At 43.3% G+C, this 20250-nt stretch overlaps 1 protein-coding gene across 1 annotated transcript in view; it reads left to right on the forward strand.

Moving 5' to 3' along the window:
• Window positions 1–1760: 1760 nt before the first annotated feature.
• Window positions 1761–20250, forward strand: part of Rsbn1l (round spermatid basic protein 1 like) — a 49130-nt gene continuing 30640 nt past the window's right edge. Inside the window, exons 1-2 of the mRNA XM_055612867.1 lie at window positions 1761–2339; window positions 18769–18885. Of these exons, the coding sequence (XP_055468842.1) occupies window positions 1796–2339; window positions 18769–18885 (661 nt within the window). The 5' untranslated portion in view covers window positions 1761–1795. The remainder of the gene's footprint in view (window positions 2340–18768; window positions 18886–20250) is intronic.

Raw genomic sequence — 20250 nt, forward strand, 5'->3', positions numbered from 1 at the left:
TAGGAACTGAGAGTATTTTGATACTTAATATTTGAGATGCATACAAATAGAGTTGTGTATTTGTTTAGTAGATCATTAAGCAGTCATTCCTTCCTGGACACACTCTCCCTTGTCCCAAGCAAATGTTTTCCAAAAGAGAGAAAACAAAACAAAACAAAATTTAAAAAGATCATTAGGCCAACTGATACTGTTCATAGAACTTAAAGGTTGTTGTGATAATCTACAGAAGTAAAAGAAATACTTTTCATTTTATTTTCTTATTTACCGTTTATAGTTTCATTATGACATTTTCATACATGTATATACTCATGTTTGCTCATATTCATTCCACTTCTCTCTCATTCCCTTCCTGTTGATGGCCCCTCTCCTTTCTCCAAATAGTCCCTGTCTGCTTTCATGCCATATACATAGCCATTCCCCATGTGTGAGGGGACATGAGATAACTTTCTTCCCCTCATCACCTTTCTTATTCCCATCTCCCCTTCTACTTTTATACACATTAGAGAAAATACGCAAAATCTCTCTTTCTGGGTCTGGCTTTAGGAAATATTCTTTTTATTAACAATATTGTTCTGAAAACCAAAAACTGAGGTTGGGTGCTGTGGTGCATACCTTTAATCCCAGCACTGGGGGAGGAGGTGAAGGCACAGGCAGGTAGGTATTTGTGAGTTTTGAGGCCAGCCTGGTCTACAGGACAGCCAAGAGACTCTGACTCAAAAAGCCACACCAACCAACCAAACTAAAAAATGTAGTTATAACGACATTAATACTTGATGTGTCCCTCTGATCAAGTCCTAAGGAAGTGGGATGGGAGTAAAAAAAATGGATAACAAATTATTCCAATTTCCTGAGGTCAGTAGAATATTCCTGAAAGCCAACTGTTAACTGTTTGCAGAAATGTTCCTCTTAGGGATCTTATAATTTCTTAGGCGAATGTTATCTTTACATCCAGCCCTCTGACATTCTGATGACAAACAAGATCTAAGAGTTAAAGGCATGCTCGTGTCTAAGTCTTCAACTATGTTTTATTTAACCCGTCCTCTCCCCGCAAATTCCTTCTCTTTTCAGATAAAAGTCAGAGCACATGCTTGGCCAACTCTCACAGCGCTAACTCTCACATACAGAAACCTAACTGGATCTAAAAACATTTGTAAACACCGCTAACGGAATTTTCCTGGCGAGTTTAAGGCATAATGAGAATTAAAACCTTTAGCACTCAAGCTCAAACACTGTGTGTGCGCGCGCGTCGGGGGGAGGTTATCTGCACGCTCGGGAGTGATCCAAGGTCCAGCTCTGCAGGAAACTCTGTGAAAGCACTAACATTTACAACCTGGGTTCAAATTAAGTCACCTTTTCACAAGTTTACCCCTTGCAATCAATCGGATTCTCCACAATTTTTTCTCCGGGATGGGCAACGACAGGACCCGGTTTTTAGAGCGTGCAGAGGGACCCCAGGCACCCCACGGTAAAAAAGAGAGAGAGAGCGGCACAACTAAGGCCACGTCCCTGGGGCGGACGGCAGCGCTACCTCGGTTGTGACTTCGGGGCTCTCCAGCGACCGTCGGAAGACCCTCCCTTCACGGCAACCCGGCCATCCGCCGCGCCGAAGACCTCTGACCTCTCCGAAGGCCCGCTTGGTAATCCCACCCCGCCGACTTAGGCCCGTGCCTCTGATTGGTGAGTTCAAGGATCCCTCAGCTTAGCTCGTCCAATGGAGGCTCGGCCGAGACCTGGGGGCCCCGCCCCGTGCCCCGCGCCGGGGAGCGTCGGAGAGTAAATACAACAGGAGCGCAAAATGGCGGAGCCGCCGAACCCAGCTCGCGGCCCCGTGGCCGTCCTCTCGGAGAAGGAAGCGTTCGGCAAACTGCAGCCTTCCTCGCGGGAGCCGCCGGGCCCCGTGTCCGCCAAGAAGGTCCGGACCGAGGAGAAGAAGGCGCCGCGGAGAGTGAACGGGGAAGGGGGCAGCGGCGGGAACGGCCGGCAGCCGCAGCCGCCCGCCGCACCGTCGCCGCAGGGCTACGGCAGCCCGGCGGCTTGGAGCTTCGCGGCTCTGGCCGCCGCCTCCTCCGCGGCCCCTCCCCGGAGCTGCTTCTCCTTCCCCGCGAGCCCCGCCGCCTCGTCGGCCCCCGCGTGCCCGGCTCAGCCGCTGCCGCGCAAGCCGCTGGTCGCCCCGTCGCTGCTGCACGCGCAGCCTCCGCGCGTCCCGCTCCCGCCGGCCGCCGCCAAGCCGCGCAGACCCAAGGAGAAGCGCGACAAGGAGAAGCGGAGGCACGGCCTCGGCGGCGCCGCCCGCGACGAGAACGTGGAGGCGAAACCGCCGCCGCCGCCGCCGCCGCGAGGTGGGTGCCGCGGGGGAGGGGAGCGGCCGCGCGGGCCAGCCCGCGGGGAGCGAGCGGGAGGCAGCGGCGGCAGCTCCGGGGCGCGCGGGGAGAATCCTGCCACCCCCCCATGTGGGTGGCCGGAGTGTTTTGGCTTAAGCTGGAAGCCCCTGGGGAAGTGAGGTCGCGTGCGGGGCACCGAGTGTGCAGCTCCTAAGGTGCCCACCGTCCGAATTCGTGAAGTGTTCCCCGAGGGGTCCTGTTTCAGATACTACCCTTCAGGAGCGTGCAGCCATATCCCCCCCCCCCCACCCCCCATGCAGCAAATGATAAAATCAGATGTTTTGACGGTGTTTTTTTTTTTTTTGGACAGATCAAGTGGCTGCAAAGTCCTTCCGCATTAAAAAAAAAAAAAAGGGGGGGGGGAAATTTCCCAAATGTCCTATTCTAGTTTTCTTCTGTAATGCAAGCTAGTATAGGTTTCGGTATTTCTTCAAGATAAGGGGTCGTTCTAAATAATCTGTGGATACGTTGAGCTCTGACGTGCAGAGTGGAGGGGTTGGAAAGTAGATTTTTCTGTGATCACGAGGTTATATAAACATACATTGTCACTGTCACACATTGTTGTGAAGTATTCTGTTTTGTTTTGGAATGCTGGTGAAATGCCAAGCGCTTTCAGCCTTGCTGATCCAGTGGTATCTTAGAGCTTGAAAAATTATCTGAATAGGAGGGGTTATTTTTCACAATTTAAAAAAAGAGTGCTATTACACGAAACTGTGTAATTTCTACATTTAAGCCGAGTTAATGGTCTGGTCCTACCCTAGTCTAACGCTGTCCTAGGGTTTTTAGAGTGTTGCCTTAGGAATATTTTGAAGATGAATTATATTTTCCTTCTGCGCAGAGTTATAGGTAGTTAGTGAATCTCTGTGTAGCAGTGATTAAATACAAAACTTAAGTTACAAAATGCTTCTGAGCCCGTCCCTATGCAGTTTGGAATCAAACTTGGGTAGGCTGCTCATTTACTTTTCATGAATTCCCTGCAGAAGTGAATGTAGGTATTACATTGTAGAGGATGTGAACGGTGAAAAGAAATACGTATTCTAAGAAATAGTACTGGCCTAAAATATGTGGTATGAATATGACTATTGTAGTAAGATGGGTGTTTAAGTTAAGTTTTTATAGTCTCAAATGACATTTAAAATCTTCTTTTGGGGAATTTGAGGTGGTTCAGGCACTTGCTGTGTAGCATGACCACCTGAGTTCTATCCCCAGGACCCACAGATGGAGAGAACCAGTTCCCCACAGGGTGCCCGCCAAAGGCCAGAGGCCCTCTGTGACATCAGTGTACCCCCAAATTAATGTAGTAATCCCCAAACCTAAACCCCTTCTTTTGAGGGCGATGGCTTACTTTTAATATAAGCAATGATACACGCTCTGATGTGGCAAAGATATTTCCCATGACCTATGTGGGATGATTAGATTGTTGACCTTTTGTTTGTTTGTTTTTAAAACAGGGTTTCTCTGTGTAGCCCAGGCTGTCCTGGAACTCACTCTGTAGACCAGGCTGGCCTCAAGGGATCTGCCTGCCCCCTGAGTTCTGGGATTAGAGGCATGGGCCATCACACCTGGCTAGGTAGTCACTGTCAACTTTAAATATTTTCATTTTTTGGACAGAAACACTTATTTTATTGAGAAAAAAAATCAAGGCAAAAGATAGCTGTTCAGTATTTTGGTGGACTCCAGAGTTTTGAATTTAACTGAAATTGGGTTTTGCTTTAACTGAAAAAAAAAAAAAAAAAAAAAAGTGATAGCAAAGTAACAAGATTTTAGATACATTGTTTCGTTAGTACAGTTGCAAATATACAGGTACTGTTTATAGTACAGTGTTTATTTTTCTGTCCCTTTTTTTTTTTTTAACAAATCTTAGTGAATGAGTGACCAAGTGTTTGAAGTATATACTTTTTAAGTGACCTTCTGAGTTGGTTGTGTTAGCTCACTAACCCTTGATTACCCATAGCGCATCGATTGAACAGGCTTAGTACTAGAAACCAGGCAGAAAGACATTTTAGAAAAACACCACAGTCCTGGTGGCGGTGGCACAGGCCTTTAATCCCAGCATTTAGGAGATGGAACCAGGTGGATCTCTGAGTTCAAGGCCAGGGTAGTTTACAGAGCGAGTTCCAGGACAGCCATGGCTACCCCCCCCCCCACAAAAAAAAGAAATATAAATCACAGTTCTGCATCTCTACTAAACATTTGCTTCTGTATTTACATAGGGGTTTTTAAAATCCTTAGAAGTGCTTTTTTGTTTTTTGTTTTTGTTATGTTGTTTTGAGAAAGGGTGTCCCTTTGTGCTCCAGCTGGCTAACTCACTATGTAGAACAATCTGGCCTCCACGTGTGTTCTTTGTGCCTCAGCCTTTTCAGTGCTGGGATTACAGGTGTGCGCCACATTTGGCTAGAGCCCTTTTACGCTGGCACTCAACCTAATGGAGAACATTCAGATAAAATAAATGTGTTTTTGAGACAACATTTAGTGAACGTTGAGTCTGAAGCACGGTTACTTATTTTCCTAACCTCACAGTTAAGTTAAAGGTAGGTCAGCCGTAACCCACCTTCACAGCTAGGGATAAGTAAGCAGATCAAAATAGTTCCTAGTCTAGGCACCTTGAGTACAGAGCTGATGTGCTTTGCACCTATAATCTCCAAGGCTGCCTGCTGATAGTTGTAGGTGTTATGTGGACTCTTGAGGGTTTAAATTAAAGAGTGTTGTGTAGATCAGGCCTTGAATCAGCTGTGATCTCCCTCCTAAGAATGCTTAGTGCTGAGATTGCAGACAAGGGCCACTATGTCTGAATGGATTCCCCTCCCCCCCCATCTAGACAGGGTTTCTCTATGCTAGAACTCACTCTTTAGACCAGGCTGGCCTCAAACTCAAGAGATGTGCCAGCATCTGCCTAAAGGCGTGTCGTGTTACCCCCTTCTGACTGAATTTTTAAAGGTACAAAACAACCAGATGAGCTAATAAGTTTTTCTATAACATAAAATAAATTATGACTTGAAAAGTATAGAGCTAGGCAGTGATGATGCATGCCTTTAATCTGAGCGTTTGCTAGGGAGCCAGGGGATTTGGGGGCCTAGGCCAGTCTGAGCTACCTAGTGAGACTCTTTGCTTAAAAAAAAAAGTGGAAAGTGAAAAGATAGACTGAAGGTATCATGTGCTTTCATACGATTCAAGAGTGAATTTTCTGTGTCTGCATGTGGTACGTGTGTGGTGCATTGCCCAGGCAGAGCCAGAGCAGGACTTCAGTCTTTATTGCTCTCTACATTACTGCATCGTGATTGGGCCGCTCACAGAACCAGAAAACAGGTCTGTGGCTAAGCTGTCAGGCCTTAGCACCCTAGGGATCCACCCATCTGCCCCCTAAAGCTGGGGCAAGGGTCACAGTCAGCCCTGCCTGGCTTTTCACATAGGTGCTGGGCATTTGAACCCAAGTCCGCACGGCCGAGCAGCAAGCTGTCGTGCCCACTGAACCCCGTGTTAGAGGTTGGTTTTCATCATGATTGGTACTGCTGAGAGATAATAGTTCACAAAGATTGTGTTTTGGGATAATCATTTGTATTTTGTGCCGCCCCGTAAAGCCTTCCTATACCCTCCAGCAGCAATTAGTAAAATTTCTCGTGTTGGTAAATCTTCCAGATAAATGACAGTCTCCTCTGTACATCTTCCTGATTTAGTCCGGATGCTTCGTCTTAAAGGCCTGCTGCATAAAGCCATCCGCCATGGGCCTTGGGCTCACTCACATCCTGGAAGTCCTTTCATTGCTGTTGTGTTCCTTTTTTCTGGACCCCATGTCTTTATTTACTCTCCTTTTCATATTTTTCTACTAGCAAGGATTATGTAGAAACTGTACTTCTTTGGATTTTATTTTTGCCCCGACACTTGCCTGTTTATCTGTTGAGAGGTTTTTCTCAAGCTGTTTGCCCTGGAAAGTTTGAAGAGGGTGTTCTGTTATTGTCTGCCTTCTGATGTTGATATTCAGAGAAATTGTTCTCTAAAAAGTTGTCTATTCTATTTTGAGGTATTTCAGCCCTTTCACTGGTTTTTAAATTTCCAGCTTTGAAGTGAAAAAGAAAGTATAAGCTCTTGTGTTTTTGTTCCTGTATTGTAAGATATATATATATATATATTTTAAAATGGGGTCAGCATCTCTGTTGTTTCTTCAAGGATGCTAATTATAGTTTCTTTGAAATGTTCTGTTTCCTGCCTTGCTTTTGGTTCCTCTAACTTTTTTTCCTGTTTGTTTTGGTCTCATTTATTTGGAGGCTGTCCTTAAATCTGTTATTTTTAGCAGTTCTCTCATACTTAAGAGAAAGTTACCAAGATTCACTGAAAGCTCCTGAGCATGCAGGGCAGGCCTTACTGACTGAGCTCATGCCTCGCTCTGGTCTGTGTTTTTTGGGTTAGGCACTCTAAGCCTCTTCAAACTGAACGTCATTTTTGTCTCATTTGGATCAGAGGCTAGACAGGATGGTGTCTTACTCACTGTGGTTGTCATAGCAAAGCATCCTAGCCTGGGTGGCCTGGCGTGCAGAAGTTAATGTCTTCACATCCTGGAAGCCCGAGGTCAGCTGCAGTCCCGACATGCTGCAGTTCTGCAGATGTCTGCCTCCTCAGCGGTGCACTTCACAAGGCCTTTCTTAGGCCCGCGTTCTTTTGGGGACAGGCAGGGAGACCTCTTCATGGAAGGCCCTAGTCTCACCTGATTGACTCCTCTATTTGTGACTTGTTACTCCTCACTCCTAGAAGCCCAGGCTCTCGCTGCAGTCAGCTGGAGGTAATGCCCCACAGAGCTGAGTGTCGGTGGCAGGGTTCTAGTGATTGCTGAGAGAAGAAAGACACAGGCCTTGCTTCAGGAATTCACCCAGCTTCCCTGTTTTCATCTCAACCCACCCGTGTCTCTGTGGGAAGGCCCGAGCCTGGAGCAGTCTTACTGAAATTTTGCTAGAGAATTTGAACCTCCATTTTCCTTACCAGTGTGTGGGTATTCTGCCCTCTTTTCCTGCTGCCTTCATTTCTAGGTTTTCTTACAGTATGTAAGGTTGTCCTTAGCAAGCTGGGGTGTGCCTTCGTGGTCGAGTGCTTCCCTGGCATGCACAAAAGGCCCTAGGTTCAAATCTCGTACTGAAAACAAGGTTGTCATCATTTCTCTGTTCTGTTATAGCAAAGCAGTTACCATTTTACCTTTGTCTGTTTTATACTTTATATTCCAGGTTATAGTTACAGTATTCCCTAATTGCACCATAGGTGGTCTTTATGTTACTCCTTTTTCTTTTTATTGTCTATTTTTAGAAGAGATACTGAATTTTGGCTTTACTTTGATTTGTTCCTTTTTTGTATGCCATTGGTTAAGTATTTTAATTCTTTTTGAGTTTATACACATATGTATTTAAACAGTCTTGTGAAATTTTGTAGAAGTGTGTTGTGTGTTGGACATGCTGCTCTTATGCTCTATAGCCTCCCATTTCTCGAACCTCTCTCTTGCTAGTCTTCTCAGTTCTATTTTTTACTTTCACACCATATCTGCTTGTAGTTTCATGTCCCAGGAACCACATGTGTATCTTATTTGTCTTTTTAAGACTGACGTAATGTACGTGATATACCTGCAGCTGTTTTCATTTTCCTGTAGATGACGTGAGTCTTCTCTGTGGCTGAGAGCACATATGTATTGGTTATGTGGGGATGCTGCCTTTTCCACAGGTGGTTACTGGAATGATTGGGCCTGACATTTTGTAGACATTGTTTATGAAAATGTAGGGGCTTAATGCACTCAAAGTTTATTTATTTAATATGTGTAGGTGTTTTTGTATGTCTGTGAACCATTTGTGTGTCTGGTGCTCCTAGAGGCCAGAAGAGGGTGTAGATATCTGGAACTGGAATTAACAGACAGCCAAGAGCCCCCATGTGGGTGCTGGTAATTGAATCTGAGTCCTCTGAAAAAGCAGCCAGTGCTCTTAACCACTGAGCCATCTCTCTAGCTCCATTCTTTTTTGTTTGTTGTTTGGTTTCATTGTAGGTATTATTTAAAAAATATATTTATTTTCACTTTTATGTACATTGGTGTTTTGCGTGCATGTATATATTGTGAGATTGTCATATCTTGGAGTTACACAGAGTTGTGAACTGCCATGTAGGTGCTGGGATTTGAACCCCGGGTCCTCTGGAGCTTAACTGCTGAGCCATCTCTCCAGCCCTGATTGTAGATATTCTTAAGGAATGAGAAATCCCAACCTTTTCTATCTAATATGTTGAAGCCTTTTAGCTTCACTGAACGCACTGATTGATAGCTGTGACTTCCTGGTTTCCATAGCAGTGATATACCAATGACTTCCTGGTGTCTGGACATACCATGTACGCATTAGTATAAACCATCACCATGTTCTAGCTTTTGTTTAAACTATTTGAAAAGTATTTACTCATTTTTGTGTATGATAGGGAGCTGTGTGCATGTGCCACAACACGTGTGTGCAGGACAGCTTTCAGGAAGGAACCAGCCCACACCATGTAGGCCCCGGGGTTGAGCTTTGTTGCTGTGTTTGGTAGAAAGTGCCTTTACCTACTGAGTCACCTTTCAGCCCTATACTAGCTTTTTATCTATTTTTGAAAGAAATATTTTAGAGGTTTTAAGTTGATTGTAATAAATCTCAACTTTCTACCTTCCTTGGTGAATTAAGCCTTTCAGTTAAGCCTTTAGAGATGAACTCTTTAAAATAGGATATTGAAAAAATAAAAAGTTCTGCCTGGAGAGATGGCTCAGTGCTTAAAAGACTATCTGCTCTTCCAGAGGTCCTGAGTTCAGTTCCTGGCAACCACATGGTGGATCACAACCATCTGTAATGTGATCTGTTGCTCTTTTCTAAACTACTAAGTAAGTTGTATTAATTTTTTGTTAGGTCTTCAAACAGACCTGAGATGATGATGTGAGATTTAATGCCAATCAGGAAATTGGGCTATGGAAGACCGTTTGGGTTTAGGTAAATGAAGATGATGGAGAAAGACTTTTTGGGGATGGGCATGGGGAAATGATGTAAGGGAGGGTGAGGGAGGCTGAGAGATGGCTCAGTGGTTAAGAGCACTTGCTGAACTTACTGTTGAAGAGGACCTAAGTTCAATTCCCAGTACTCAAAATTGCAGCTTAAAATTGCTGTGACTCCAGTTCCAGGGGATCCAGTGCCCCTTTCTGGAACTCCTGTCCCCCCAACACTCACACATGAAAAAAAAAAAAAAAAAAAAAAAAAAAAACCCAAACTTAAAAAAATATGAGAGGAAAGTGAATGTGAATGGAATATTCAGTGGTCTGTGAGTAGCGCCATTTGGATGAGGTAGATGCTTTACAAGTTTTTATTATTTATTTTGTAAGTGGGGGGCCTGTGCCAGGGTGTGCCCCTGGAGATCAGCAGACAACTATCTGTAGTCAGTTTTCTCCTTCAACCGTGTGGTTCTAGGGGACTGAACACCTAAGGTTGTTAGGCTTGGGAGCAAGTACCTTAACCATCTGGCAGTTAGGTTTCTGTTGCTGTGATAAAACACCATGACCAGAAACAACTTACGGAAGAGAGTTTATTTTGGTGTATGGTTCTCTAGGGATAAGAATCCAACATGGCAAGGAAGCATGGTAGCAGGCAGCCGGCCTGGCAGCAAGAGGGGGCCGCTGAGCAGTCACATCTTCAACCGTAAGCACGAAACAGAGAGCCAGCTGCAGTAGAGCAAGGCTGTGAACTCAGAGCTCACCCCCAGGGATGGGTTCCTCTAGTGGTGGTGTACCACCTCCCCAAACAGTGTCAGGAACTGGGGCCAAGGTTGCAAACACCCAGGCTAAGGGAGGCTGGCTCTTACTCAGACTGCATGCACAGAACCACCTCGCCAGCCCTGAGACTGACGCTTTTGTACTCGGTTGGGAGGTAAGATGCATGGTAGTTGAAAGTCTTACAGTCTCTCTAGTGTAAAGTGTAAGGAGTTTACCCTCCATTTTGTGAGTGTTTTGTTTTGTTTTGTAGGGTGATGATATATTCAGACGGATAGTTCAGGAAAAAGGACTTGGTGAAATGTGTCATACAGGAGAGAGGTATTGGCAGTATTGCAGACCTACTCCATTAGTAGGTGCCACCCCCACAGCCACAAGAGCCTGGTGCGGCAACGCTGCCCTCAAGGGCTCCCTGAGGAACTCACCTGACTGCTTTAAACACAGCCTGGCTCTGCTGGCCCGATCTCTATCCACAGCCTGAACTACAGCTGCTGGCACCATCTTGGGCCTAGTGCTGCTTGTCTCCACACTATCTTTATGCCCAAGAACCCGGACTTTGCCTTTTGGTGACCTGCACACCCCTAACTGGGGTGCAGCAATGAGGAAGTCACTGAAGTCACAGTACCAGCTTTGCCAGCTGTTTGCAAGCTGTGGCTTTGGCTCTTCTCTATGTAGGCACCCTTGGGCAGTTTGCCAGTGGCTGTCAAACATGTGGGTAAGGATTGGATTTCCAGCCAGGAAGAGCTGCCCAGTGGTATCCTGCTAAAGAAGGTAAGCTTGGGTATTAGCTTCCTGGACTGGTTCAAGACGCCCAGCACCTTTATCTTGATCCTTGAGAAGCTTGAGCTGTGGCCAAAACTGTTGAATTGTTGATGGGAAGGAGGGCCCTGCAAAAGGAGTGGACCCACAGTAGTAGGCCCTGGGAACCTTGGGGGTGTTGCCAGAGCTGCAGGTAGCTCTGTTGCCATATCAAGATGGAGAACATTTTAAAAAACGGTGTTTTAGATTTCTGTGTATGAGTGTTTTGCTTTCATATGTGCACCACAGGAGTGCCTGGTGCCAGTGGAGATGAGAAGAGCATGTTGCAGCCCCCAGAACTGGAGTTAATGGGTGGTTGTGAGCCATGCTGTGGGTACTAAGAATGAACCCAGGTCCTCTTCAAGTACTTTTAACCACTGAGCTCCAAGGAGGAGAACTTAATTGATGTTAATTTCAGCAAGCTCAAACTCATCAACTTTCATCAGAGGTGCCACTCAAGGCGCTTAATTTGCTGGCACTATTGTATAGCCCTGCAGAACAGATGTCCTACTGTTGTTGCCATGTGGAGGTCAGCAGCTGTCAATCCTGCTGGAGCATATTATACATGACGATGCTACTTTTTGAGTACTATTAAAGTGATCAACAAGGACCAAGTTTTCTTCAAGCAGAGGCTGTCTTCAAAATTTCAGAATCGGTTCAGCTTCGTGGCACATGCTGTTAATCCCAGAACTTGAGAAGCAGAGGCAAGTATCTCTTAAGTTCCAGGCCAACCAAGGCTATATGTTGAGAACCTGTCTCTTTGTTGTTGTCGTTTGAGACAGGGACTTACTATGTAGTTTTGCTGTCCTGGAGCTTACTATGTAGATGAGGCTGGCCTGGAATTCACAGAGATCCACCTGCCACTGTCTCCTGAGTGCTGGTATTAAAGGGGTGCACCACCATGCCCAGCTGAGAGTCTTTAGATAAAACTAACATTTCATTAGATGGTCTTAGCTGCTATTCTTACAAGAAATCCAAGACCACCCATGGACACAAGGTATAGGTCCTCCTATTCCAGGAGACTGCTGAGATTCGTTTTCTACAGCCTGATGGCAGATAGCCTTTCGGGAAACTCCCTGTTCAGATGTTTAAGGAAGGGGAAGCTTCTCTCTCCAGCTTTCCGTTACCAAGGACAATGCCCACTACAGGAACATGCATAACTCACCACAGACTCTGGGCCCTCTAGGCTGCCTCCTAGCAACAGGAAAGAGACTCAGTTCCAAGTACCCTGCACCTCCCTCATGTTCCTGAGTCCTGTTGTCTGCCTACCAAGTGAGACTGGGCTCTTTGGATAGCGTAGCGGGACACCGAGGAGTTGTGTAACTAAAAAGCAGTTCTGAGCTAGTTACAGTAGCACACCCCTGCAGGCACTTGGGAAGCTGAGGCAAGATGATGGCAAATCTGTCAAAAGGAAGGGAAGAAAGGGAAGGCAGGCATGCAATAAAAAAAAAAAAAGCTTACTGTGTGTGTGTGTGTGTGTGTGTGTAAGGGGGGAAGAGGAAGAGCTCGAGGGCACATGCACAGCAAGTGTTACTGGAAAAAATTGGAGGTTCAGGGTAAACAAATCAGATTGTTAGGCTTGTGCAGTTGAGCCATTTTATCAAGAGAAGGTAATTACGGATAGTTTACCTTCTGGGTCTTCCCTTGGGGCTCGCTCACTGTTTGTCTGTCTGCCTGTCTCTCTGTTCTCATTAACCTGTGTTGCTGCTATAAGAGAAGGATCTGAGAAGTCGCGCCTGCTGCGCCCAGTGAGACAGCAGCTGAATGGGCTGAGAGCAGGGCTGCCCGCAGGCGTCAGGCTGCTGCAGGCGTCAGGCTGCCCTCTCACGGGCTGTGGCGCTCCTTCCTTCTTCACGGGTGCCGAGATGGGCTGCATGGTGAGGAAGTGGTCTTGAGGTCACTCCCAGCTAGAAGGAGCTTCAGGAAGTCCTTGAAGATAGTCCTCGCCTACACCAGATCCCCATCTCTTTGTTGGACTGTTCTGAGTGGGATGTAGCCTGCTTGTTTGTTTGGGCGAAATACTGTATATAGAAAAAATAGTCTTACTGTTTTCTAATGTTTGTCCTTTTTATTTATTTATTTATTTTTGGATGTTTTATTTTTAAACAAACTTTTTTTTTTTTTTTTTTTTTTTAAAGATGAAGTCTCACTATATAACCCTGACTGGCCTAGAACTTGCTATGTAGGCCAGGCTGGTCTTGAACTCACAGAGATCTGCTTGCCTCTGCCTTTGAGTGCTGGGATTACAGACGTGTGCCACCACACCCGGCTTAAAAAATCATTACCATTTATTTTGTTGTATATGAGTAGGACAGAGGAGTCCTCTCTTCCTCCAGCATGTGGCACTTAGAGACTGAGCTGAGCTCAGGTCGTCAGGCTTGGGTCCAAGCATATTAGTGTGCTGAGACATCTTCACTGGCTCAGAACGCTTTTGTCTGAAAAACTGTAGAGCAAGAGTTTGGTTCTTTCATTTATGTTGTCATCATTAATCAGAAAGAACTGTGTTGTTTGCCTTGTAAAGTATAACTTAGCTACAGTAATTACCTGGAGATAACATTGAATATACAGCCTCTTCATATGTTTAAGACCCAGTGATCAGAGTGGTTCTGTAATCTGCACATCACATACAGTGTCTTACTGTCTCATGTCTTAGTATTTTAGAGTATTGAAAACAGAAAAAGGATTCTTATCTCTTGTTCAGAGACAAACTTTGGAGCATTAGAGATATAGGTCATTAGTTAAAAGCACTGACTGCTTTTGCAGAGGGCACAGGTTCAATTCCCAGACATCCGCATGGCAGTTCACAGTGGTTGGTAACTCTGGTTCTAGGGGATCCACCTCCCTCGTCTGGGCTCAAAACCTAAAATAAAATATACTTTCCTATTACAGTTCTTTGTTCCTGTGATTGTTGTTGCTATGCTGTGTTATGGGGGTACTGTCCTAGTAAGGTTCTGTCTGGCCAGGTAGTGGTGGTACATGGCTTAATTCCAGCGCTGGGGAGGGAGAGACAGGTGCATTTGTCAGTTCAAGGCCAGCCTGGTTTATGGAGTGAGCTCCAGAACAGCCAGGGCTACACAGAGAAACCCTGTCTTAAAAACAAACAATTGTACTGTCAGAACTTAGTGACAATAGCTGAATTTGTTAATTACTTTTAAGTAGTTATCAAGTATAGTGTTGGTAGTAAAGCATTTGCTGTCTTTAATCCTCATGAAAATTAAAAAGACAAATGCCATTATCTCTTACAGATGAGAATAATGAGGCACAACAGTTAAATAACTTGTTTTTGTCTATGGACTGGTTGTTAGAGCTGTGATTTGAAGTTGACTGTGTAACTGTAAAGCCTGGGCTTCTTCCACTATGTGACAGTACATTTAAGGTTTCATAGTCCTAGCATCTGAACAACCTGGCCTGTTTTCAAAAGTTTGCCTTCCCCCCCGCTGTTGTACTTTTTTTTTTTTTAAAAAAGATTTATTTATTTATTTTACGTATGTGAGTTCTCTCTTTCATGAACCAAAAGTAGGACTCAGAGTCTATTACAGATGGTTTTGACCCACCATGTGGGTGCTTGAATTGAACTCAGGATTTCTGGAAAAGGAGCCAGTGCTCTTAACCACTGAGCTAGGTCCCTGCTGCTGTTTTGCTTTGTCCTTTTCTTTGTTTTTATTGTATCTTATCATATCTATCATATATGTATGTTTGTCTTAGGGTTTCTGTTTTGAAGAAAACATTATTTCTATAGTGGTAAAATACCTTGACCTGAAGTAACGTAGGGAAGGAAATGGTTTGTTTTAGCTGATAGTTCACTGTATAGTCTATCATTGAAGGAAATTAGGGCAGGACCTCAAGACAGAAGCCACGGAGGAGGAGAGTGCTGCTTACTTGCATATTTCTTATGGTTTTCTCAGGCAGGGACCACCAGCCCAAGTGCCACATTACCTACAGTGGCTGGGCCCTCTCACATAATTTTTTAAAAATTTGATTCAATTATTATTTATATATTATTATTATTTATACATTCTGGCTGCATGTGTGCCTTTGTTCCAGAAGAGGGCACCAGATCTCACTATAGATGGTTATGAGCCACCATGTGGTTCCTGGGAATTGAACTCAGGACCTTTGGAAGAACAGCCAAGGCTCTTAAATGCTGAGCCAGCTCTCCAGCCCCATCATTCTTTTATTTAAGAAAATGTCCCACAGGTGGCCAACAGGACAATCTTATGGAGACATTACCTCAATTCAGATATCCTCTTACCAGATAGTGTAGATTTGTGTCAGGCTAACACAAACCAAGTAGTGGGTGAGTGTTTGTTTGCAGGTATGGGCGTGTATGGTAAGGATGCTTGGAGCTTGTGGATTCCCTAGCTGGTATTGGATCCCTGGACTGGCACTTAGACATGGTCTGGACCATGGGCTGTCGTGTGAGTCCTGGGAACTAGACCTTGGCCCACTGCAAGAGCAGTAAGTAGTCCTAACCTCTGAGTGATCCCTCCAGCACCAGCTCTCCTGTTCTTGAATACTAAGTAACAAAGAGACTGTTCACAGTATCGGTTGTTGTGCTGTAAGAGTAATTGTGTTACTTTTCTCATTGATCAAGAAAAAGAGTCATGGAAGAATAGAAATGAAAGACTCTTCAGAGTCAGTGTAGCCTGGGATTTCGTAAGTACAAGTAACAGAAGCTCCATGAGGCTCTCAGTTTAGCAGTTTACAAGTTCTTATGTGCTTACTTGAATGGAGCGAGATGTTTCAGTCTCAGCATTCTCCTACCTCCCCCCCTGCACCCCCTCCCTCTTTCTCTGTGTAGCTCTGGCTGTCCTGGAACTCACTCTGTACAACAGGCTGTCCTCAAACTCAGAGATCCACCTGCCTCTGCCTCCTGGGTGCTGGGATTAAAGGTGTATGCAACATCACAGCCCAGCTCAGCAGTCTTAATATGTACCAGTTTTTACTTACTTAAGGAAACTTTACCCTTTTAGCAAAGTGTGTCTGCTTGGACGAACAAACTCATCTAGAAGAGGGGGTCAGAGTCAGGTATTTCAAATACTGTCTGCCCTGTGTCTGTCAGGTCACAACCATCTCTTCATGGGGGAAGATTTTCTTTTACATGTAAACTCCCTACCCTTTTCCCCCATCTTTGTTTTAGAGAGGGCCTCACTATGTAACCCCGACCATCCTATAACTAAGCAGTGAAATTTATCGATTCTTATAAAAGTGTGTGTGGTATCATAAGAAAACACCTCTCTGTCTTCCAGAGTAGTGTTTTACATTCCCGCTAGCAGTGAGTGAGAATTCCTGTTCCCCATGCTTACTAGCACTTGTGATGCTGCCAGGGTTCTGGGTTTTGGCCACTTCAGTAGTTCTATAGTGACACCTTATCGTTTGTAGTCCTAGTGCCACGTGGCGTGAAGCATACTTTGCCTGCATGCTTGCTTGTCTTTTGTACATTTTTTTATTGTGAAGCCTTTGACCCATTTTAAATTCTGGCTTTTTTGTTGAATTTTGAGAGGAGTCTGTATTGAGTAATAATAATTAATCATATCATTTTTTCCCTCTGCGGTTTGCTTTTCTATTCTCTTGACAGTGTCTTTTGAAGAAAACTGATGAATCTAGTTTATCAGTTTATTTCTATGACACATTGTACCTTAGTGCAGCATCACCAACCTCCACATCATGCAGATCTTCTGTACTCTTCCACCAGTTTCAGTGGTTTCTCCTTTGTTTTGAATGTGACTATCCAGCTGTTGTGCTGTCTGTTGAAAAGGTTCTTTCCCCATTACTTTTGCTCCATTGTCAAAAATCAACCGCCTGTAAGGTTGGTTTGTTTCTGAACCCAGTTTTGTTCTTCTGGTGCTTTCTTTTGCCAGTAACTGTCTTGATACCTTTTAACACTTTCTAAATAAAATTGTGCTTGTGATAAGTTTGACTTTTCAAACAGTGTGTTGTTCTTACAGTAGAATAATTCTTAATGTTATTCTAGGAGTTACGATGAGATAAACTGACAGTTTATTCTAAGCTTTAGGTTACGCTGTAAAGGATAAAAGTTTTTTTTTTGCGTCATGGTGTCATGGTCTCACTCTGTAGTGCTGGCTGATCTGGAATTCACTATGTAGATCAGGCTGGTCTCAGACTCAGAGGTCTGGCTGCCTTCGGAGTACTGGGATTAAAGGTATGCACCGCTACAATTGGCTAAATTCTTGGTCATGAAAATAAATGAATCAAAACTGGTGAAGAGCTAGTTTTTCAGGAACACTGTGTTAAATCAGCAATGCCAAGGCCCTGTTTTCTTGCCCTCATTATTCCTCCCTGATGAAGAGCTGGAGAAATGACAGCATGTAAAAGTTACAATTGAGACTGTGGTTTTGAAAGCTTGTTAGTTATCAAGCTTGCAGTGCCTAACCTTGAACTTCTGTCTTCTGACCTTCACAATCACGCTGTGGCATATACCACCGCCCCTCCCCCAATCTCATAGACACACAGAAACAGACATAGGCAGGGGTGTGAATGTAAAGTATTTAAATAATCTATAAATATCAGTTTCATGTTGAAATGTTTTAGATGTATTATTGGGTTAAAGAAAATGTTATTAAGATAATTTCACCCGTTGCTTATTATGCTTTTAATGTGGCTGCAGAAAAATGCAATTTTGCAAATGGCATTATATCTCTGCTGGTAAGTTCTGATTGAGAGCATCATCTAGTTACCTTGATTATAGCTTGAATTAGGGTAATGCTTAAGAAAAGAGAGTAAGGAGTTTTTTAAGGAAATCTGCACTGTTCATATGCAATGTAAAATCTGTTGTACAAGGTTGTGTGTTTCCAGTATAGCTCTGTTATAGTAATAAGTTCTTGAAAGCAAAGGCAATATTACTTTGTTTTCATTCTGCATATATTTAACTTTGCCTGGATTCATAGGACATTGACCGAAAAAACAAGAATTGATAAGATAGTATGCACTTTATAAATCATTTGGATTTTTAGGACATAGATCAATGAGGATTTTTGTTTGTTTGTTTGTTTGTTTTTAAGTTTCTTTGTATAGCCCTGGCTATGCTAGAACTTACCTGTAGACCACGCTGACCTCAAACTCAGAGAATTGCCTGCGTCTGCCTCCTGAACCCTGAGATTAAAGGCTAGCGTCACCACTGACCAGCTCTGTCAATGAGTTATGCCCCATAATTTATTACCACAGTTACACTAGCTAGCTATGTTATCTTGTTCTTAAAATATAGGAGGATAAGGGAGCTAGTATCTAGTCTTAATGTATTCTAAGTTCTGTGTAGTCATTTTATATCTTCATTTACTTCTATGAGAATCTTGTGAGGATGGTATCCAGCACAGTTTCTCAGGTTTGGAAGTTTGTTAACATTATGAATGTGCTCAATTTCAGATCCATAACTTCCAGAATACTTATTCTGTACCAGTAGACATAGCCAATTATTTTATGTGATTTGAAATTAGTCCTATATTTTGGTTGACATGAAATGAGTGAAAAATACACATTTTGATATATAGTGCATGTTCATTGAAAGAAGAAATTTGAATAAAGCTTCGGGGGAAAAAGGCATTTTTTTTTTCTAGTCAACATGATTTTTGTGTTTATTATGTTTATTATTTGTTTATTTATTTTTTGAGACCAGGTGTCACCATGCTGCTCTTGGCTACCCTGGAACTTGCTTTGTAGACTGGATGGGCCTCCAGCTCACAGAATCTGCCTGCCTCTGCCTCCCTTGGTGCTGGAGTCAAAGGCGTGTGTACCCACACTCAGCTTTCTAATGTCTCACTTCTAGAAATTGAGTTGAAGTTCATGGAGAAAAAACTATTTTAACATTTTAAAATATTCTTTGTCTTTCAGATAAAATCAAAGACAAAATTAAAGAGAAAGAAAAGGAAAAAGAGAGAGAGAAAAAGAAGCATAAAGTAATGAGTGAGATCAAGAAAGAAAATGGAGATGTAAAGATTTTACTGAAAAGTAAGTTTATATTCAGTGAACTTCTTATGTATTTTATACTGCTCAGTATACTTATTAGCCAAACTGTTAAGATAAGAAATGTTATCTGACATTGACTTTTTGCTAAGAATAAGAACGTTGTAAAAGTCTAGAGTAAATCTTGTGCTACGGAATTTTAATCTGCTTGTAACATCTCTGGTGTATGTTTTTAATGAATTATTAAAGCTCTCGTGGTTAAGCTTCACTAAACAAAAACTGTTTTTAGATAAACTGAATAATTTGGTGTGTGTGTTATTAGTGTGTAAGCATACTTACATAATTCGACATAAGAAGCTAAAGCAACTTTTGGCCTGGTAGTGTGGTGCTCTTTCTCCAGAGGCTAGAGCAGGGTGAGAGGGAGTGCTCCAGTCAGAGCTAAACCAGAAGGCGCTGTTCATTCTGTTGTTTGCTTGCTGCTTGCAGGTATCCTTTTCCGTCTAAAAAAGAAGCCCGAAATATCCTTTGTTTCTTGTTTCTCTGTTAAACTGTGTTCAGTTACTCTTTGTACATGGAGAAGGGTAGGGAGAAAAATTTTGGGGTAGCATGTTGGGCAGGAACATAAAATCCTACAAAAAAAAATCAGAATTTATGTTACAGTAGAAATAAGAACAATATCAAATTCACTTAGCTAGTAAGGTCTGAGTCAGTGATGTTCTGTTTAGACTGCTGAAGGCATTGGCCATTTTGTTAAATTGGACAGCTGCTGAGCAGAACCTTTTGACTTGGATTAATTTCAGATTAATTTGGGTGTGGATAAACATACTCACAAGGGGAAAAACCCTGCAATATCGGATATGAAACACAATAATTTATATTACTTATGGTAAATTTGGACTCCATTTTCATTTCATTCTTTGTCATATTTATACGCATTCTTTGTTTCTTTATATAATAAACTTTTCAACAAGTCAGGATTTTATATTCAGAGATTTATTGATTTTATGTATATATGCCCAAGTGTACATATGTTCACCTTGTGCATGCAGTATGTTCAGTGATCAGAAGAGGGTAGCAGGTCTCCTGGAACCAGAATTACATGTGGTTGTGAGCTGTTCAGTGTGGGTGCTGGGAACTGAACCCAGGTTCTTTGGAAGAGTAGCAAATGTTCTTAACCACTGAGCCAGTGCTCCAACCCCAGGATTTTCTTTTCTATAATGTTCTTTACACCTAAAGGAAATATGTCACCAATTAGGTGATAACTTCTTAGTTAATGTTCTTAATCCTTTTGTTCGGTGTCTTCTGCCCTGTGATTTTACAACTGCTCTGTCTGTCTATCTATCTATTTGTCTATCTACCTATCCTATCTATCTATCTATCTATCTATCTATCTATCTATCTATCTATCTA

The sequence above is a fragment of the Psammomys obesus genome, unplaced genomic scaffold, assembly GCF_907164565.1.
Source record: "Psammomys obesus unplaced genomic scaffold, mPsaObe1.curated_primary_1811, whole genome shotgun sequence".
In the NCBI taxonomy this organism is placed as follows: Eukaryota; Metazoa; Chordata; class Mammalia; order Rodentia; family Muridae; genus Psammomys; species Psammomys obesus.